Raw genomic sequence first — 20,009 nt, 5'->3', positions numbered from 1 at the left:
ACGTGGCCGTCCAAAGCATGAGCTAGAAATATGTCTCTTGATGTACAGGACGGCTCTCGAGTCAGCCGAATCTTACCTTATAAACACAATTGAATTGACCGCCACAGGAAGTACGCGCGTGGTGTGCAGGTCAGTGTGGTTGCAGTGCTGCTTGTAGCCTTACTGTCGAAAATTGCATGAAGCGCGGCTTGCGCGTGGGATGTGCAGACATGGAGAACAGGTGATTGGTTCTTCACACGGTCCAGACCAAGCATCGTGATGCGGTCCAGTACGGCCTGCCGCCTTCTTTGCGCCATCATGAATACTGTATGGCAGGAATTTATCTCGCGAGAGCCACTTACTGAGGTCATGACGGTGTCCCTGCCTCTTCATATCTACGACGCATAGTCCCTACGCAGTGCTCGGTCTTCGATATGATACGTGTCACCTTCTTGAGACTGTCCAAGATTGTGATGAATTTGAGCCTTGCGACGGTCACTGATCCTGGCAACCGCCTCGTGGCTCGTTCTGGCCGTCTAGAGTCACAGCTGCGGCTCAAATCAGCCACTGAGACAGAGAATCGCTCGATGACAGGTCAAAGAGATGCTCAGCTGCCCCACATGCGAAGATCGCGTACCAATCGACGAAAATGATCCAGGTTGTTGGAAAGGATTTGAGATTCCACGGTGCAATTAAGCTCCAGGTCTAGATTATGCTTCAGGGTTCTCGTAGCGAGTCGTCCCGGGCCCTTGCTCGTGCTCCACTATAGGTGCTGTCGGAGAAATGGTTAGCCACAAGGCCACCTATCGTATCGTTGCAGCCATATTCCTGTGCTTGACTACCCAGGTGTCCGATCTTCAAGCCGTGTTGTGGGCCGAACCCTCCCCAGTCCACATAGCGGACATGGGCACGACCGCGTGGCTCTTGGATTCGCAGGGAACGTGGGATCGTCGCTTTGAAGTCTTCCAAGTTTGGGCGTTGCGTCAGGTCCTTAATCGACCTTGCCTGTCTCCATCCAAACTTCATCTGCTCTCTACCCAATCTGTCACCTCTTCTGCTAGGCCACTTTCGCCATCTCCTGCTCCAGTTCTCTCAAGACGCCATGCACCTCCTGCTGACCCTTTCCCTGCGCCTGCTGCAAGGCCTGCTGCAGAGTATTCGAGCTTTGATTCACATCCACGCCTTCCCGTGCCTCCCTCCGCACATTCTCCACCACCTCCATATACCCTCCCTCCTCCCAATCCCTCACCAGCTTCTTCGTCCCCTCCGTCAGATTCCGCATGTGGATATCGTTGTGATCATGCAACACTTCCGGATTCGCCCCATACCTCAAGAGCTTCTTCATCAATGTCTCATTCCTTCTCATCGCCGCGTTGAGCAATGGTGCGTAAATCGCATGAGAGAACAGATTGACATCCGCCCCTCTCTTCAGCAACACATCAATCATTTCAGTTTTGTTCGCCTTGCAAGCGGCACCGAGGACAGAGCCCATGGCTGTAGTTTCGTCAATGTCTGCGCCGGCGTCGAGCACCATTCCCACAGCTGGTATGTTTCCGGATGAAACGGCGACATGTAGGGGTTTATGCACGAGGAACCCGGTATAGTCTGTGGTAGCGCCCTTTTCAAGGAGGAGCTTGACGACAGCGTTGTGTTTGCGACTGATGGCCTGGGTGAGAGGGGACTGGCCTTCAGCATTGATAGCCGATGGATTGACGCCAGAAGAAAGTAGGGAGGTAACACTGGTGATGTCGCCCTTTGAGGCTGCTTTGAGCAGGGATTGTTCAAGCGGGCCCATGGTGGATTGCGGGATGTGCTGGGCGAATTCCGCAGGGATGGAGGAGATTGGGACGCCATTGTACGAGGCTGGTTGTGCTGGTGCCGCGAGGACGGGGTCCGGGGCGGCTGGTTGAGGGGCTGGCGTGGACATTTTGGCGAAGGCGGCGAGGAGAGCGTTTTGGGCTTGTGCGTCGGACATCATGTTCGGGCTGGAAGCTGGAGACTGGGCGAGTGGAGGTGGTGGTGAGAGAGTAGGTGCAGTTGATTTGTGGGTTTGAGCCAGCTGTTTGGACCAGCGTCGTAGTTCACCCGCTACCATTACGAAGCCGGGGTCCTTGAGGTCGTCGAACTTGGTCATGTCGATGTGGTTGCCATGGATACCGATGGGCGTGTAGCCTGGAAGGATGGCAGAGTCTGAGGCAACAACCTGATTGACATGTCAGTGAGCTCCTCGTTGAAACAGTCCCAATGCATACCGTTCCCACACCTGGAAGCGGTAATTGCTCGTAAAAGCAAGTGATCTCAATCGGAGGCAACCCGTCTTGAGCTCGAGACCTGATCATGGTGTGAAAGCCATCCTGCACACGAGCAAGCACTTCCGAGTCGCGTCTCAGCACACTCAACATCTCTGGGTTGGTCTGCTTGATCAGGCCGATAGTCTTTGCCAGGCTCTCGGCCCACCGAGCAAGACCACTTCCATGATGAGGAGTGCCGAGAAACACGATGCCCCGTGTGCAGTGTAAGATCTGCTTTAGGTGCTTCTCAGGTCGTTGTTGTGCTATTGCCAAGGCCTTTCTCCTATTAGTTCTCGTTGCCGTGAATTGGCGACAGTGTACTCACGTCTTCGCAAACGAGTCCACCTAGACTATGGCAGACGAATAGGATTGGGCGATCGTTCTGCATTCATCAGTGCGGAGGACCATACAGCCAGCATGATCACTCACAGAGTCATCGTCCTCTCTGTGTGTCGCAATTGCGGTAAGCATGTCCATAGAATGATTACCGATTCTGTTTTCGGATACCATACCACGCCAGTCGCTCACGTTTGCATCGTAGCCGAAGGTCAGGATCCTGGCGTCGGGGACCCGGCTTGGCAATAACGTCGTCGGCCATGGATCAACAGCGCTTTTGGTTTTCCATGTGTCCTCTCGATCACCCGTCAGACCATGCACGCTTCGGTCTATGTTAGCTTGGATCGGGACGTGCGTGGGAAGTGAAAGACTGGATTCGAGGAGGAAACGGAACGGTAGCGCGAGACAAAGGCGTCAGAAACATCTCCGAGACCTTCATTTCCACTTCACTCCCCTTCCAAGTTCGAAAAGTGACTCACAAAATGATGCTGGCGAGCAGTTAGCTATAAGTCGGGTGCAGTTCATCGCATAGCTTACTCGAGAGCGGAATCCTTGCGCTCGTGAAGTAGCTTGAGGCCCGTGTGGAACGCCTTCCTCGATGCTGCTGCTGGTCGTGGTGCTGACAGCGGAACCACATTCTCGAGTCCAGGAGAACGTGATGCGGTCACAGGCGCGGCTGGCTGTTGTTGCAGCGAAGCATTGGCAGTGGCTGGCGGAGCTTGAGAAAGCACGGGAAACGTCGTAGTTGGCGGAGGGAGAGGCGTGCTTGCTGTCACGTTTGTCGGGGGCGGATTCGAGCCAGCCTTGTCCTTCGATCGCCATGACCACTTCTTCATTATGGAGAATGTGGTAGCGTTATTAGCTCGGAGCCTTGTATAGAGACGTGAGCACAAGCATCACGACGCGAGTTTCTTGGGCAAGTCGCGGCAATAGCTAAGCACAACAATGCGACCGGAGACCCCTGAGCTCATGCCTGATCCAGATTTGATAGCAAGCCACCGCGGCTAACCGACATGATCGTCTATGCAGGCGCTTCGAATCGTGCCGCCTTGGCATGTTCTGGCCTCTCCGGGCCTGCATGACGCTTCGGTAGCGCCTCCAGCGTAAACATGCTAGGACGCGAGCAGCAGCTTTTAGTGACTTCAGAAGCAAGTTGTGCGGCAACGTGGACTGCCGTTTTGGTTAATGGCTGATTGCTGGGAGCGCAAACCTGGGCATGGTTACCATTTTTGGGGCCTGCCGTTGTATAGTGAGACTGCTCTCTCTGCAGAGCGACCTCGTAGGGGTTCCAGTGCATTCAGGGCATATGATACATCTCAATCTTGTCAACAATGGTATATGACTTATGTGACGGTATCAGTCGACGGCACGCGTGTTCGATCGCGACATGGTACTAAAGAGCGATGATAGCCTGGGGACGGAGCTTACAGGATGAAAAGTGCACATGTGCGGCCGGGCAGATTCCAGGGCGGGTTCGGGCCGAAAGCTCATTGGTGCAATTGCGGATCTTAACGACGGTCGGTATCCTATCCTACACACCATATTTTGACCTCTACAAAGTCAATGTGTTCCTCGTGAAGCTCACAACCAAATCAGGTCCCCTGCATCGAGTGGTCTCCTGCTTCTGCCCGTATAATATGGCATCCTGCGCGGCGTGACTTACTCATCTCCACTTCCGACGTGCTGGTCATCGAGCTCAGTGCCTAGGAGCCGCTTCTGCAGCTTGGGAAAGCTCGATGACTTTCATGGAACTTCAGCCAGCCACGGCTTGGGGCCATCAAACATTGCACATGTCCTGGACTTAACGTATGGCCGGGTAGCAGCTTGGAGAGCAAGCAAAGTCGTTGGACAAACATCTTTCTAAGCAGCTCCTTCGCTAAGGCACAATCATTTGTTGCATAGGCCTGAGACCTGGTATAGGATATATCAGATCGTCCAACAGGCTGGAGGCTTTCTCAGTCACATTCTGGTCGTTCAGGAAACAATGTGAGGTTGATCCTTCAGGGCTGCCCGTGGGCTGCCAGTCCTTGGACGTCGATGAAACACCATCAGCCAGAGCTATATGATATACAACAAATACTGCCTCTTGGACGGACTACTCGATCAGAGTACAAGGCCTGAACCTGGTTGTTCGCCATGAATCTTTTGGCTCGTCGCTACCTCGGTGTTGCGGGCTGGTATGAGCGAGTTGCTAGCCGGTGACTCTCGAGTGACGGGACTGGCAGGCAACATGGAGCTAGCCATAAGGCTCAAGGAAGGGGGAGCCAGGGGCATCTTGGAGCCAACTATAACGCTCAAGTGACGACAATCAGATGAAGAAGAGAAGAAAGAGAGCAGTCACGTGTATAAGTGCTAGCGTGTAAACTTCACTGCTATGGCCTTTATTGTCTCCGCACTCTGGTTTGCAGACTCTCTCTGGCTACCAACTTCTACTCACAATCAATCGCGAACACTGGTGCAGTCTACTCTGCAGAAGAGGTATGTTTGTGGACAGTTCTCTGGGTCTAAGGAGTCTAACAATCGCATTTCAAGGATCCAAAATGCCACAAAGACTATGCCACGACGGCGCGTTCTTCGCGGCCTGCCACCACCAAGGCTGTTACTTCATTCTCGCCGACGAAGCTGAGTTGAGTCGGCACTACAGAGAGCAACACGGGGAAAAGCGACCAAGGCCAGCGCATCTGGTTCCTGATAGTCTGGTGTGGCAGTGGGTCTTACAGGGACACATCACAAAAGAGTACTACAACCGCAAGATGGATTCCCGGCAGAACCTACGAAACGACATCAAGAAGCTGCGCGACGGTACCAACACGGCAACAAGAAAGCAATACAACCTTTTACCAAGAAGCAATCCAAACCTTCCAGACTTCGCCAAGCGAATGCTGAAGCGTACCAAAGCCATCCAAAAGCGAAGAGAGGAGCGGAAGCGAAGGGAGGAGGACGCGGAGAATGAAGACCAGGGGCCGTCTCTCGACGACTAGCATGACGCTTTCTATCTCAATCACAGCAACAACCTTCTGGCCGAAGGCCTCCCTAGCGCGGAAAGCACAATGAATCATTCTCAACCAACCTTTCCTTGCTTCGATTTCTGCCGACTACCACGCGACTTGGTGCTAGATCCGATGCGCCATCGGCCCTTCTGCATCTACTTCCATCTCTCCCACCCAACGGATCTACTCTCTTTCACCCGTATCACACGAAGCGCCGAGCTGCACCTTTTCCTGTCGCCGTCAATGAGCGACAAAGCAATCGCGGAGGACGGATCGGCTCACAGGCTGCGAGGCAGCTAGCCATGTCTGCGCCCGTCACGGTCAATGAGCATTCCGTCTCTTCCAACAAGAGTACCGACTGCCCTGGGTATGCCTCAAGGCATCGGAAACAAAGAAGCAGGCACCGGTCGCCTTGTCGAGGTCTACATATCTGTACGTATGGTGCGAGTCTTCTCGGCATCCCTCCATCGTCTCTGCGACAACCTATAGACTGAAGCTGGCTTTCGATCTACTTGAGAACCCCGACGAGAAAGAAAAGAGAAAGAGAAGCACTAAGCTGAAAGACAGGATGTCTGTGAGCCCACACCCCTTACCCAATCCTTCTCCCGGAGCAGAGTCTCACTGGTCGTTGCCAGATCCAGGACCTACGCCAGAGGATCTCAAGGGACTGTCGCAAGAGCAGCTCGATGCAATGCATGAGGACTTCAACGAGAGTTCAAACGCGAGAACGTATCAACCATCACCAGGGCGAGTCTCCGCGGCGTTGCGCGAGCTTTCGCAAGAGAACATCAATACGATAGACTCAATCGCTCAGCAGCAGTCCGGCGCCACGCCCGTCCTCAACGAGGATCAGGACGAAGAAAATGCCTCTACACCAAAAGCCAGCCAGTTCTCCACGACACCACGCGGGCCTCCTCCACCCCCATCTTGTGGCGGGCCGGTTCGGGGACCTCCTGATTCTCTGCTCAGGCTGATCGTCGAGCCTCAGTCGACTCAGGTCTATCAATTCTCAGCACTATCGACCTGAACAACAAAGAATTGTTGTCCGCATATTGCCGAGACGCAGGCCTGACTCAAGTCATTGCCACCATGGAAGAGCTCGGAGAGAGTTACTACAACGATCCTAACATCGGTGTATCGGCAAGCGACATGAACGCAGCGTATCAAAACTTGCTAGAGGAACTTGAGGAGACCTACAGACGCTCTTCCAAAGCCGTTCTCAAGCAGGCTTTGAGCCTACCGCCGACTACAGACACCACAATTGCTTCTCTATCATGTCTGTGTGGTCAGCTCAGATCCACCATCGACAACGCTCGCGAAGACTTGGCGAATATGAGATCACACGATATTTTGACGAAGCATACGCCCAGACAAGAGGGTTCCGCGATCTGTCAGGCGCTTGAGGAGAAGCTAATCCCGGTTTTAGAACGCTCGTTGCTGCTGGAGCTGTTCCTCACCGATATGCAGGATAACATACGGCGTTCAGTCTACTGCAAGAAGACCTATGGCTCGAACAATTCGGTTCCTATGACTATCCTGGCACCCATTCTCCGCAACATGTTCTTGTCTGGGCTAGCATCAATGACGAGCATCCAGCCGCGGATACTACGAGCTATCGTGACGTTGGGTATCAATGAGGACAAAGGCTTCGCCCAGCTAGGTGAAGCGGTTCGGGCTGCGACTGCTGACATCGAGAAGACTTGCATTCCCAGTGCTTACGTTCTCAAGGGGCCACGCAGCGATGCAAACGCAGAGTAGAGCGGCAGTGAGATGTCTGACTAGACCTCATGAGACGCTGCTTAACGCAATTTCATGTAGATGATCGAGAGCAGTGCGGGACATGAGGGACAGCATCAAGAGGGTTGTGGAATGCGGAATGTGCAATAGATAGGACCAGCAGCAGCGAGACATCCTCGAATCGAAACAAAATGCGCAGCACTTCCGTCCTCCTTACGAATCGATGTCTGAGTGCTTTCGCTCCATCCGTGCTGCTTCTGTAGGCGGCCTGTGCATGCCATCCGGCTGGTACGCAAATCAGACTTGATATTAGAATTACGCTGTTGAGTGCCACACATGACATCCATAGTCGCGGCCTTAGAGGACGCCCAGGGGATGTTGACCTGTACTCACTCATTCGATGGCTGCTAATGGAAGCAGCGATGTACGTTGCATCTGCATCCCGCTCCTTCCTAGAATAATGGCATCGAGTGTCACTGCCGCTATTGAGCATGTTGCATCAGACACAGTTGCACCTTGCAATGTCCGTCGTCGATTTGCGACTGCCCACTGCCATTACCGAACACTACTGCCTTGCATCTGAACGTGTCGTTGTCCCGTACTTGTCGCTTCCGAGTAGGTGCCAATCCTCATTAATTTTTCCTTTATCGCTTGACAATCTCTTTGTCCACCTAGAACTCATCAAACAAGGACTCCCGACGCCACTTCCTACTTCGCTCGTCTTCGCTGATGGCAGTTTCTTTGTCCGTGACCGAGCCCTTTGTCGTAGCCCAGGCACTCGACGCCTACGTGCCTGTTGCCCGTGACGATTGCCCCATGGCCGATGACGATCGTTGTGAGGCGTCCAGGCGTGTTTTGGGGGACCTTTGACAGCTTCCCGTGTCATTGCCTAGACCGCAACCGGAACGCAGCATTGAGGCGCTCAAGGCAGCATCGTAGGCGTCCGAAGATGCCTCGGGAGGATAGATATAGCTTCATGCCACCACACAAGTCATCCTAGCTTCCTCTCACATACGGAGCCTGGCCAAAACGTCGAAGTATTGTCCTCCGGGTCAGCATCTCAAGCATATCGTCAAATAAGGCCAGCGTAGACCTTCCCCGGCATCTGGAGAATTGATACATTTGTACAAGATGCAGCCGACTGTGGCAGAATTGCATCAAGACCCAGCGTCGAATGCATTGCTTCCGAGCAGCGAAGACCTTCTAGCATCGTATGTTCAGGACTGCGACCTCTCCTGGCCCGAAACATTCATCTCGCGACAGCGCAAGTGGCTAGGCGAGGATGTTGGCTCTGATCCAGCCTCCCTTACCGCGTCGATGGAGTCCACTTTCAGACGGTTCCTCATCGAACTTGAGATCTCAAGCGAGGATTTGCTTGGATGGTCCTCCTCCAAGCCCGGTTCCGACACCACAGACTCCACCACCGCACCCAAGCTCTTGCCCCTCGGTGTCTTGGCCGCTGTAACATGTTTTCGGGTGGAAGACGAGTTCGACTGGGTCCTCGGGTTTCTCGACGCATACATGGATGATACCACCACCCTCGACGACGTCGCTGTCTTCGACAAAGAGCTTCTCCACACGATCGCAGACCACTTGATCCGTCTGCTCACCGAGACACTACTTTGCTCTGCGTTGGTCAAAGACCTCTCGAGTCAAAGCGGTCGACATCCGTATATCGCTGCGAGGTACGATACACCGGCTAGAATGGCTGCGGTGACATCGGCGCTGCGTGAGAAGCTCAGCGAATACAAAGAGGTCACAAAAGACCTGTCCAAGAAGCTGCTGACGATTCATTGGGAGACTGGGGGCAATGTGCTCAATCCGAACAAGACACGGAGAGACATCTTGCTGGAGGTCCTTGCTCGACTTGAGGGACAGTGTGTAGAGTGATGTCAACGGCAGGACCTGCAGATCTTTCGCATGGCCGGACTCACGACGATCAAGACAGCTGATGGCGACACGCAGAATCGAAGAAGCAGAGTTGAAGCACTAGGACTGAAATAATGGGCCCAACGAAGTACCGAGACGAGCCTGACGACACAGAGAGCGTGATTCGACGAGGTGGCGCGAGCAATGCGGCGAGGCATGCAGAGAAATCTGACAAAACGGAGAGAGCGATGTGACGAAATAGCGAGAGTGAGCTCACGACGGTGAAGTCTGCTGACGGCTCGTCCTCCTCACGGTGGCTGTGACTAAGAATTCATCTTTCGAAGATGATGTCTCGAGCGCATTTGAGGCCTGCCACTGGCTTCGTATTCGAAGTCCTGCTGATGCGCGAGTACGAGAAGACAGTGGCAACAAAGAAGATAAGTAAAAGAAATGAACAGAAGAACTTGAGCTTCGGTACAAGAATTCGTGTTGAAGTTGGTGATTGCTTGACGATGTAACACAGATAGCGTCGAGGTCAGAACATTCGAGTGCCATGAAGTCGGGGCAAGTAGAAGGCGGAGCGAGTAACCTTGCGTCTGCTGGGGAAAGGACGATTATGTGTGGGGTTGTCTCGGCAGACCGGACGACACGATACTTTGTGTAAGCTCGCCGCCGAAACCTAACGGAGTCCTGCCTATGTCGCTGGTGTAGTCCTTACCCTATAAGAGCTGCGTCCAGCATCTAGGATGGACGAAGCCCGTCATACCTCTTTACATTCACGAGCCCCATCAAAGTTCATTGACGCTCGTAGCCTTCGATCTTCTTCATGTTCTCCTATAGGTCACATCAGGTATGAACAGTATGAGATGCACGAATCAAACAACGAGCATGAAAGACGGCATGATCGGATCATAAGTATTGTCATTGTCTATCTGCTTTTGATCCTCTTGTTCCATCTATGGTCGGAAGCCCGTCAAAGTGCGTATGAACTCCCAGTGGAAACGAATTGTCTCTTCGTAGGAAACATTTTGTCGTGAAAATGTCCCTTTGCCGTATTTGCACCAAAGATCGCGAAATCTCGGTTATCGGTAGATTGAGGTTGTTGGTATCAAGAATTAAGACAGCGGGTAGAAGTAGCAAAAGCCATGCAGCTCAAGCAATCCTTGCAGCAGACCTAGAGACGGAGTCCCACAGAAGCGCCGACACAGAGGTACTCGAACACAAGCTCTTTGATGACTTCCTCGAGCCGCTTACTTCTTGCCAGCCTTGACAGCGGCCTTGGTCACCTTGCCGCCACCTTTGTCGGACTTAACGACCCTAGAAGAAATTAGCAAACGTCAAGGTGAGGAGCAACAGTGAGGTGCTTACGACTTGATGACACCCACAGCGACGGTCTGACGCATGTCGCGAACAGCGAAACGACCGAGAGGAGGGTAGTCAGTGAAGGCCTCAACACACATAGGCTTGGACGGAACCATCTTGACGATAGCAGCGTCACCAGACTTGATGAACTTGGGAGTAGCCTCAACAGACTTGCCGGTACGACGATCGATCTTCTCGAGGAGCTCGGAGAACTTGCAAGCGATGTGAGCAGTGTGGCAATCCAAGACTGGAGCGTATCCAGCGCCGACCTGTCCAGGGTGATTGAGGACGATGACCTGGGCGTTGAATGACTCGGCACCCTTGGGAGGGTCGTTCTTGGAGTCACCGGCAACGTTGCCACGACGAACCTCCTTGACGGAAACGTTCTTGACGTTGAAGCCGACGTTGTCGCCGGGAACACCCTGAGCAAGCTGCTCGTGGTGCATCTCAACGGACTTGACTTCAGTGGTGACGTTGGCGGGAGCGAAGGTGACGACCATACCGGCCTTGATGATACCGGTCTCGACACGACCGACTGGCACTGTTCCGATACCAGAGATCTTGTAGACATCCTGGAGGGGCAGGCGGAGAGGCTTGTCGGTAGGACGGGAAGGAGGGTCGATGGCATCGATGGCCTCGAGGAGGGTCTTGCCAGTGGCCTTGCCAGCCTTGGACTCCTTCTCCCAACCCTTGTACCAAGGGCAGTTGGTGGAGACATCGATCATGTTGTCGCCGTTGAAGCCGGAGATGGGGACGAAAGGAACGGACTTTGGGTTGTAGCCGACCTTCTTGACGAAGGTGGAGGTCTCCTTGATGATTTCCTGGAAACGATCCTCGGACCACTTGGTGGTGTCCATCTTGTTGACAGCGATGATGAGCTGCTTGACACCCAGGGTGTAGGCGAGAAGAGCGTGCTCACGAGTCTGGCCATCCTTGGAGATACCAGCCTCGAACTCACCAGTACCGGCAGCAATGATGAGAATAGCGCAGTCGGCCTGGGAAGTACCAGTGATCATGTTCTCTGTTTGGTGGTCAGCCCAATTCAGGGAAATATTGGGACCGCGCGGGCTGCGATGGAAGGAACTTACTGATGAAGTCACGATGACCTGGGGCATCAATAACAGTCACGTAATACTAAGCGCTCGTCAGCATGAATGAAATGCAAGAAATCCAGGCTGGCGTACCTTGGGAGTCTCGAACTTCCAGAGAGCGATATCGATGGTGATACCACGCTCACGCTCGGCCTTGAGCTTGTCAAGAACCCACGCATACTTGAAGGAACCCTTGCCCAACTCAGCAGCTTCCTGTAATTGAGAGTCAGCAATGTACACCATAAAGGTCATCGGCGACAGTGCTGGGTGTTTTCTTGGAGGCGGATATTCGTAATCACGTGATGTGTGCCCCTCTCCCCCACCAAAATTTTTTGGACGAGGAAGCGGCGATCAGGACGTGGTAAAATGGCTGCGCTTACCTTCTCGAACTTCTCGATGGTACGCTTGTCGATACCGCCGCACTTGTAGATCAAGTGACCTTGTAAATTGTGAGTATTTCGATACGATTGTAGATGATTCGTGGCAACTTACCGGTGGTGGTGGACTTGCCGGAGTCGACGTGGCCGATGACGACGACGTTGACGTGAGTCTTCTCTTTACTATTGGGCGCTATCGTCAGCGATGCTCATTGCTGGCAGCGCATGCCTCGATTGATGCTGAACTCACCCCATGGTTGCGGTTGTGTTGTGAAGATGTGGTTTTTGATAGACTTGAAGTTCTGTGGCAGATACTTGAAGTTATCGCGATGAATGCTCAGGTACTACAGCTTGCGTAGAGGTGCTGAGAGATGTCAGTACGAGTTGCGATCGATAAATATGTGGGTAGTAGGGGAAAACTCACTGAGCGACAAGGGAGAGAAAAAGAGGTAGATGTTGGAGGCTTGTGCGAATTTTGTAGTCTTTTCGACCGCAGGCAGGCGCTGCGGGGCTTGGCACTCGCAATGATTCACGTCGCCACGGAGTCATCGCGCTTGCCCCACCAAGACCACCCAACTACGAAGTTACGAAGTAGATTTTTTGCGCCCTCGCTTGTGATTTGACGGGCACTTAAGTCTACTGCAAGGCATGTGCGCTGGGGCATCTACAGTGGCTATTTTATTGTTGTCGGTGTTTGTGTCTGAAGAGGAATCGACTTCTTGTAAGTCTGCAAAATTTGCATGACCGCTCCTTGAAGCCCTAGAGTGCCCCGCTACTGCCCCTCAGGACATTTTGGGAGGAATTAAATAGTACCAAAATCGCCTAGGAGTCCTCTGGCCTCCCTACGTGTCCTATCCTGCGATTTCCGGTTCTTCATTCACCGTCTCACAACAACAAGTCTCCGTGACTTCGACTTCGTTTTCTGACTCATGGAAAACAGAATGTCACAGATATGAGCCCGAGCTAGCCTTCGCCCCCACTGCATGTTCCTCAGGCATCAAAACAGCCAAGTATGCTGCATGAGTTACCATAGCATCGCCCGAGTCTATTAAGGACTCAACCCCCGTTATGCGAGGTGTTCTGTCCGGCTTCGGTCTGGCATTTAGCTGTACAGCGAACATGATCCTGGACACAGGGCGGGACCTGTGTCTACGTACCGAGCACTGTACGGTTTTCGACCACTCGCGCAGGGCTGCATCAGTGGGCGTGCTGGCGCTGCCTCGTGGCTGCTACGGCTCTATGGTCGCAGCGACAGACTGCGTCGCCAGAAATGCTTCTGTGCCGGATACCGATGGCTGACGGACTCTGACCCGAGTCGCAGCCTATGTCTTAGGTGTTGAAGACTGCTTTTGAATCGACATTCACGCCGCAGGCTTGATAGGTCTCAGTATTCTCGCCATTGCTTCGAGCACTCGACACACTATATATACAAGTTAGATCGATGTCGAAGCCAGAAGATATGACCGACCTTGTAGAACGACGTAGGCGGCTCATCCGCACTCCTCGTTTGCAGTTGGTAGAAGTATGCCCGCTTCGAGTTGCACTCCTCGTTGGGGCAGCCTCCAGGAACTTGTTTCATGTCAGCGGTCGGCCTGCTTGCCATGAGAATCTTTCCATACCTTCATTGATAGGTAGATCCGTCTGCTCTTCCCCAAGAATATCTGCCTTCTGCTTCTTCTTCATGTATGTCCGATCGAAGTAGGGCTGATCAAGGACGAATTGGTATGGGCATGTGCGACATGTGAAGGCATTCAGGCCTTTCGGTTGATCGGCGGTGGGAGTTGTTCGTGCTATGGTGAGGCAATTGCAACAGTACGGGCAGACTGCTACCAATTAGATATACGATGTCTGAAAGAGAGGATTTGGCATACATGAGGGTGGCATGGCGTCTGAACGTAGTCAGAGTCGTTGCACTGCGCAACTTGGGTTTCCGCGTCGCCTCCACCTCCTCTCCGCGGTCACTCTGCTCGTACGCCGTCAGCCTGCAATTTGTGCGCCGTCTTTTCGAAGACGAGGGAAGAAAGACTGGGTGACCAAAAGTCCCGCCGATCGTTCCGCGGAGAGGGCCGCAAGCTTGGCATAAAACAACCTTGGAAGCAAGCGCTTCCAAGCGGCCGGACGCCGACTTCACGGGTTGCATGCTCCTTCACAATTGAACTGACAACGCCAATAAAGCCATTATACACCTAGAAGCGACTGAAAGTCCGATCTCAAAGACATTACTGTTCTCTTGCCCGCGTAGAAGACATCTCTAGCCACGGCGCATTACCTAGCATCAGACCAGCCCGTCCCATCAGGCACAGCCATTCATCTGACGCGGCGTATCTGACGTTTGTCCTATCTTACACAAATCGGTCTGCAAGCAAAGGGACCCTCTTGAGGTCCTAGGGAACAACATGGCGGAAGTAGACGGCGCCTCGCCGAAAGAGCAGATCCTCGAGGCATGCCGCAGAGACAATGTCGATCTGTTCAACGAGGTCCTGGCGACTGCGTCCAAAGGCACGTCAAAGGAGAAGGTTGCAGAATTCTTCAACTCTGTGACAGACACGATGGGAAACCATTTGCTGCACGTTTGTGCAAGCTACGGATCATGTATGCCCTCTCCGCTTCTCCCTGGCAGTCCCGAGACTAATCCTACACCACAGACGATGTAATGGATGAACTGCTCAACGTCGAGTACCTAGAATGCGACCCTCTTACGAGACGAGACCGTGAAACACCGATCCACAGCGCCGTCAAGTACGCGAACGAGCGAGAAGTCGAGCTGGGCACAGCGATGGCCAAGATGCTCATAGATGCTGGGGGCGATCCACGCGTGAAGGACTCGCATGGCAGAAAAGCGGCCGAGCTCTGCACGCCACGGACGGAGGAGTTGAAACAAGCACTGCGGGATGCTGAATATGTGATGAACGAGGGTCTGAAGGGCGCGCAAGCTGATGACGACGATGATGGACCAACTGGTAGTGCCTCCGATTCGGATTGATGGCCAAGACTGTTGACGACGCCCATGTATGCACGATCTCACAACGACGGCCTCCTTTTGTCTGGACCACGTTTTGCTCTGTTTTGAAACCGAAGATCTTGTCACCAACCAGGAATCCGAACAGCTGGAATCGCTTCCAAACAGGCGAGAACAGAATGTCGACTTCAGCCGAGACGAGGATCCGATCTGGTCACACTTGAGACAAGATCTGTCTCATGTCTGCAAGCATAGGCCATCATGCTGGGTGATTGCGTACGCTCCAAGATTGTCGAAGTAGCACTGCACGACACGGGCCAGACAGCGATGTTGATTCACATATGAGTTTTCGTCGTTTCGACGGTGCGAGCCCTGAAGAAGTGATCACGACACTTAGCCAAGGTGCAAATGAGCAGAGCGGAGCGAACCATTTTCGGAAGTCGAGGCGACCCTTGATAGAACGATGATACAGCCAGTCCTTGGACATGACCAGTATTCATCGTCCGGGCCAGGCCATGCGCTGTAGATACCATCCCATCGAAAGTCGCGAGAATGCTTACTGTCTCTTTTGTGCTCTGAGCACGACCTACCCGACGCGCCGTCGAAGAAAGCGCCCAAGAAGTACTGCTCGGTACCTTCCGGCGATTGTAAAGGATATCGGCCAGTGCATAGACCCGCAAATGATCTTGGACATCATCGTCCAAACCGACGTACGCACGACACTTTTCGCGTAGGATGCATGTTTGTGGAACGGACCACGAGGGTGGTCTTGCACCGTGCTCTATGATACAATACCTCGCAGCCTCGCAAAGGAGACCCAGCACCATCTCGTATGGCCCCGGACTCTCAATCTGCGCCTCTCGCTGCAAGGCTCGCAAAAGCGTTGACATGAACGCCGCAAGGGCCACAGAGTTCACTATGAAACACACCTACAAGGATTTGGCTGGGTCGCATTTGCTGACCATATCCATTCCCCGCTGCTGCTCGAAAACAGCTGCGATAAAACGGTCTCGAGAAGATGCCCAGAGAGTCGTCGACAACAGACTGTGAAGTGTACGTAGTTCTTGTCGCAGAAGATCGTCGTCATCGATATCGTTGTCGGAGGATATCGACGCCCAGCCGTTGTCGTGTGGCTTCGATACGGGAGAATCACCGATAGAGTTTAAGCGAACCGGAATAGTGGTGTTTCATGTCGTCATGTCCACAAAAGACATCCATTCTCAGACACCCGGGTCTTGGAATGCTCGGGGGTCATGTAGGCTATGCCGATGCAGTACCGATGTCCGATGGCACACGAGAGTATCGAGCCTTCATTATTGCTGGGAGCGGCCCCATGCATATGCTGTGGCACAGCAGCTTCTCGGGCTGGCTGACGGGTCGAGCGCATAGCATAGCATAGCCGAAGGTGTAGATCACTGTAGCCAGAGGAGGCCTATAAGCAGACCTATCGCGACGCTCGAGTCCTGCTTGGGTCCAGACCGTCGCACGATGTTCGCAGACGACAGGGAAGCACAAACGAGTGGATGGTCAGTGATAGCGAACAACAACGATGAGCGGACGAGTCGGTTGTTCCTGGCTAATCAACTCTAACTTCGCTTGGCAGGGGCATTGCTGCTTGATTGGTGCCCTTCCGACCTCGTCTGAATTCGTCTCCTGCCAGGTCGATCCCCTTGTTTCTCGCCCTGGCGGTCGGCCATCGCCCCTTTGGTTGTCATGCGATGTTCCTAGCAAAGCCAAAGGACACGCGGTGCCTGCTGCTCCGCTATCGATGCAGGCGTATGCACCATGATGCTCGTCTATCCGGCCTTCTGTGGACATGCAGCTCTCGCATTCCAAACCTGCCTCGTCACCTTCTTGCAAAGACATCTGCATATCTCTGTTTGGACCAGCTTGGCCAGTGACAGTCAAAGACCATATAGAGGAGGTAGCATCGGCACCTGCGCGAGATAGGCCCAGACTTCGCAAGTAGAAAATCGCAAGACCAAGGCTGCCACCCAGCTTCCATTGCTTGCTTGGCTCCTTCGCCTGCCCTTGGGAACTCCACCGCAATCAGCCATCCGCCCACCTAAGGCACTCCGCCCTGCTTCTCTTGCTGCTCATTACTGCTTTCTGTCCCTCACCTCTTCCCTTTGCGTCCTCTACACACAAGGCACACTTCCAGCACCACCTCACCTTTGTCATTCGTTTGGACTGGGAGCCTCTGTTGAAGTGTCGAAAAAGCCAGCCACAGCCAGCTACACTCTTTCGCTGGTGGCTTCTGCGTCAGATCCTTATCGATCCACGGTTTTAGCCGTGCGAACACGAGTTCCGACACAACACACGAGATGTCGCAGATACTTCCGTGGCTCGTTCTAGCGACAACAGTGTCAGCGGCCGCAACTGGAACGTACCAACAAGAAAATTCCGAGACGCAAGCATACCTCACACGGTTAAACAGGCAACTCAGCGAGCGATATGCGTGGTCACTGGCGGCATTCGCGGTAGTCATCTTCATATACCGAAGTGCGGTACGGATACATGCTCATATGAGACATCTGACCAGCTTGTCTGCAAAATCACAAAAATACTTCGCTATCGGCGACGCCAGAGTCAACTGGATTAAAGATCACATTCTGTATGCACCAACATTTCGGCATAAGCGAGCCACAGAGATTCAATTCCACCGATTCCTCAACTTTGGCGCCTTGCTACCAGATTCCAGACATTATTCATTACTGCCGTCATCGTCGTCAATGTCTTTGCATGCTGCTGGGAGGTCCCCTGGAAAGATGAACAGCTTCAAGTATTGCCAATTCTCCGCAACCGAACTGGCACTCTCTCGGTGGCCAACCTAGTGCCCATTCTCGTCATGGCTACCATCAAGAATCCATTGATCGAGCTCCTCGATATCTCATATGATACGTTCAACATGATGCACCGATGGCTCGGACGCTTGTCAATCCTCCAAGCTGTGGCTCATACTCTCTGTTGGACGATCGCCAAGGTCCAGCAGAAGGGTTGGGAGGGGGTGAACCAGTCTCTGCATGGTCAGCTTATCTACAGTGGACTTGCTGCCACTCTCGGCTTCGTCATCATCTTCTTCCAAGCACCCAAGGTTGTTCGGTCATGGGCGTACGAGGTCTTCTTGTACGGTCACATCTTCCTCGTCCTTGTCTCATTCGGCTTCCTTTGGTTGCATCTCAAGGAGTTCCCTCAACTCGGATTCCTCATCGCCACGATCGCTGTCTGGGCCACTATGCGAGCATGGCGCTTTGCCACCCTGGCCTACCGTACATGGGGAGGTCGTGGAAGATGCCAGGCTACTGTGGAAGCTCTGCCAGGCGACGCCATGCGAGTCACACTGACCACTCCTCGCCCATGGAAGTATCGATCTGGCCAGTCAATGTATCTCACCATTCCAAGCATCGGGCTCTTCACTGCTCATCCTTTTTCCATTGCATGGTCAGACGCAGACCATGGCCTGTCAAGATCGAAGACTGTTAAGCGCAGCAACACCAAGGTCTGGAGCGACGACGAGAAGCGGCCTATCGTCAGGGGTCGTGAGCCTGAGGAGATGGAGAAGGCTACATACTCGCTTGTCATCAAAGCTCGGACCGGCATGACTGGCAAACTCTACGACCGTGTAGCTCGCAATGATGGCCCAGACCCGGGCAAGATGACCTTCAATGCCTGCATCGAAGGCCCGTATGGTGGTGATCGCAGCATGGCCAGCTACGGCACTGTCATGCTCTTCGCCAGTGGCGTCGGCATCACACATCAGATTCCGTACATCAAGCAGCTTCTCGAGGGCTACAACGATGGCACCGTCGCCGCACGCAGAGTAACTCTCGTCTGGGCTGTAACATCAACAGACTGCCTGGAATGGATTCGGCCATGGATGCACGAAATCCTCGGCATCGAGAACCGCCGAGATGTTCTCAAGATCATTCTTTACATCACAAGAGCAGGCCTCACCCAGCCAATCAAGTCACCCAGCGAGACAGTGAAGATGGTCCGTGGTCGACCTGACGTGCAGTCTCTGATGGAGGCGGAAGCGAGAGAGAAGGTGGGCGCGCTGGGCGTCAGTGTGTGCTCGGGCGGTGGTCTGGCAGATGAGGTGCGACGAGCAGCGAGAATACTACTGTCACGGTCAGTGAACGTCGACCTGATAGAAGAAGGTTTCGGGTGGTGAGGCGGAGTCTGGCACTTGTCGCCTGTGGTGGTGTTCTTTATGGATCTGCATGATCTGGAGTACGATATATCCGGTCATGCTTGTTTGGCTACGCAGCGTGTCAGCAAGCGGAGATGAAAGACTTTTATACCATTTTGTCATAGAAAGCCTGTGGTTTCGTTGAGAAATGAATGATGTACAGTTCATACTTCTGCTGCCTTCCTCTGCCTAACCTATATTGGCTCCTTGCCTCCGAGTTTAGCGTGACCTCCTGCGACAGTGCGAAGCGCCAGTGTGCCTTTATCTGTGTTATCGGTGGGTCGCTATTTCCATCAATATAGTTCTCTCACCAACTTCCACTTGAACTTGAAGTGAAGGATTCGAACGGTGGTGATTGGTTCGAGCACCTGAAAGTGGATCTTGAGCAGCGTCACTGCCGCCTCGTTGCGACTTCCAGAGGGCTCTGCTTCACCTTGTTGAAGTCATTCAACACGTGTTTGCTACTCTCCACAATCTTTTTCGTTATTCCGATTGTTACAGTAGCTGTGTTTCGAAATTCCCGGCAGCGAGCCTCATGTCTATTTGAACAGTGCGTAGAGTCGATTAAGTCTCCTTCGAAGTGTTCTGTTTGCCAGCGTTGCATCACGAACTCGAGGTTCGATATCCTGGTTACAGCACCTACTTTCTCTTGCGACAAAGGCGCACTTCACGTGAGAACAGATCGAAGTCACCGATTCCTCGCGACCTGTTTGTGCGTGCAGAGCAAGCTTCGATCACTCAACGATATCGACGCCTACCGTGTTGGAGGATTAATCCGAGGCGACGTCCATCATTCAAACCCATCTGTTCTTGGCACATCGGACGCTCT

At 53.3% G+C, this 20,009-nt stretch overlaps 6 protein-coding genes across 6 annotated transcripts; 5 read left to right on the top strand and 1 right to left on the bottom strand.

Annotated features, from left to right (window-relative positions):
* Positions 1-5,146: 5,146 nt before the first annotated feature.
* On the top strand, positions 5,147-5,587 carry AB675_8523 (uncharacterized protein; the record flags this gene model as incomplete). Its single annotated transcript, XM_018148976.1, has 1 exon — positions 5,147-5,587. The coding sequence occupies one exon, from the start codon at positions 5,147-5,149 to the stop codon at positions 5,585-5,587; it is 441 nt and encodes a 146-aa protein (XP_018004537.1).
* Positions 5,588-6,164: 577 nt separating this feature from the next.
* On the top strand, positions 6,165-7,354 carry AB675_8522 (uncharacterized protein; the record flags this gene model as incomplete). The annotated part of the gene is made up of 2 exons (XM_018148975.1): positions 6,165-6,525; positions 6,585-7,354. 2 exons carry the CDS (start codon positions 6,165-6,167, stop codon positions 7,352-7,354), a joined length of 1,131 nt encoding a protein of 376 aa, XP_018004208.1.
* Positions 7,355-8,464: 1,110 nt separating this feature from the next.
* AB675_8521 (uncharacterized protein) lies at positions 8,465-9,223 on the top strand (the record flags this gene model as incomplete). The annotated part of the gene is made up of 1 exon (XM_018148974.1): positions 8,465-9,223. The coding sequence occupies one exon, from the start codon at positions 8,465-8,467 to the stop codon at positions 9,221-9,223; it is 759 nt and encodes a 252-aa protein (XP_018004681.1).
* Positions 9,224-10,452: 1,229 nt separating this feature from the next.
* On the bottom strand, positions 10,453-13,715 carry AB675_8520 (Elongation factor 1-alpha; the record flags this gene model as incomplete). The annotated part of the gene is made up of 9 exons (XM_018148973.1): positions 10,453-10,519; positions 10,571-11,585; positions 11,653-11,698; positions 11,749-11,868; positions 12,036-12,094; positions 12,148-12,225; positions 12,283-12,376; positions 13,501-13,601; positions 13,652-13,715. 9 exons carry the CDS (start codon positions 13,713-13,715, stop codon positions 10,453-10,455), a joined length of 1,644 nt encoding a protein of 547 aa, XP_018004311.1.
* Positions 13,716-14,428: 713 nt separating this feature from the next.
* On the top strand, positions 14,429-15,015 carry AB675_8519 (Ankyrin repeat-containing protein; the record flags this gene model as incomplete). Its single annotated transcript, XM_018148971.1, has 2 exons — positions 14,429-14,624; positions 14,678-15,015. 2 exons carry the CDS (start codon positions 14,429-14,431, stop codon positions 15,013-15,015), a joined length of 534 nt encoding a protein of 177 aa, XP_018004310.1.
* Positions 15,016-17,839: 2,824 nt separating this feature from the next.
* Positions 17,840-19,162, top strand: AB675_8518 (Ferric/cupric transmembrane component 2; the record flags this gene model as incomplete). The annotated part of the gene is made up of 1 exon (XM_018148970.1): positions 17,840-19,162. One exon carries the CDS (start codon positions 17,840-17,842, stop codon positions 19,160-19,162), a length of 1,323 nt encoding a protein of 440 aa, XP_018004474.1.
* Positions 19,163-20,009: the final 847 nt, after the last annotated feature.

The sequence above is a fragment of the Cyphellophora attinorum genome (assembly GCF_001299255.1).
Source record: "Cyphellophora attinorum strain CBS 131958 chromosome Unknown Contig3, whole genome shotgun sequence".
NCBI lineage: Eukaryota > Fungi > Ascomycota > Eurotiomycetes > Chaetothyriales > Cyphellophoraceae > Cyphellophora > Cyphellophora attinorum.
The sequence above is the reverse complement of the archived record's forward strand: the minus strand, read 5'-3'. Positions and strand labels throughout refer to the sequence as shown.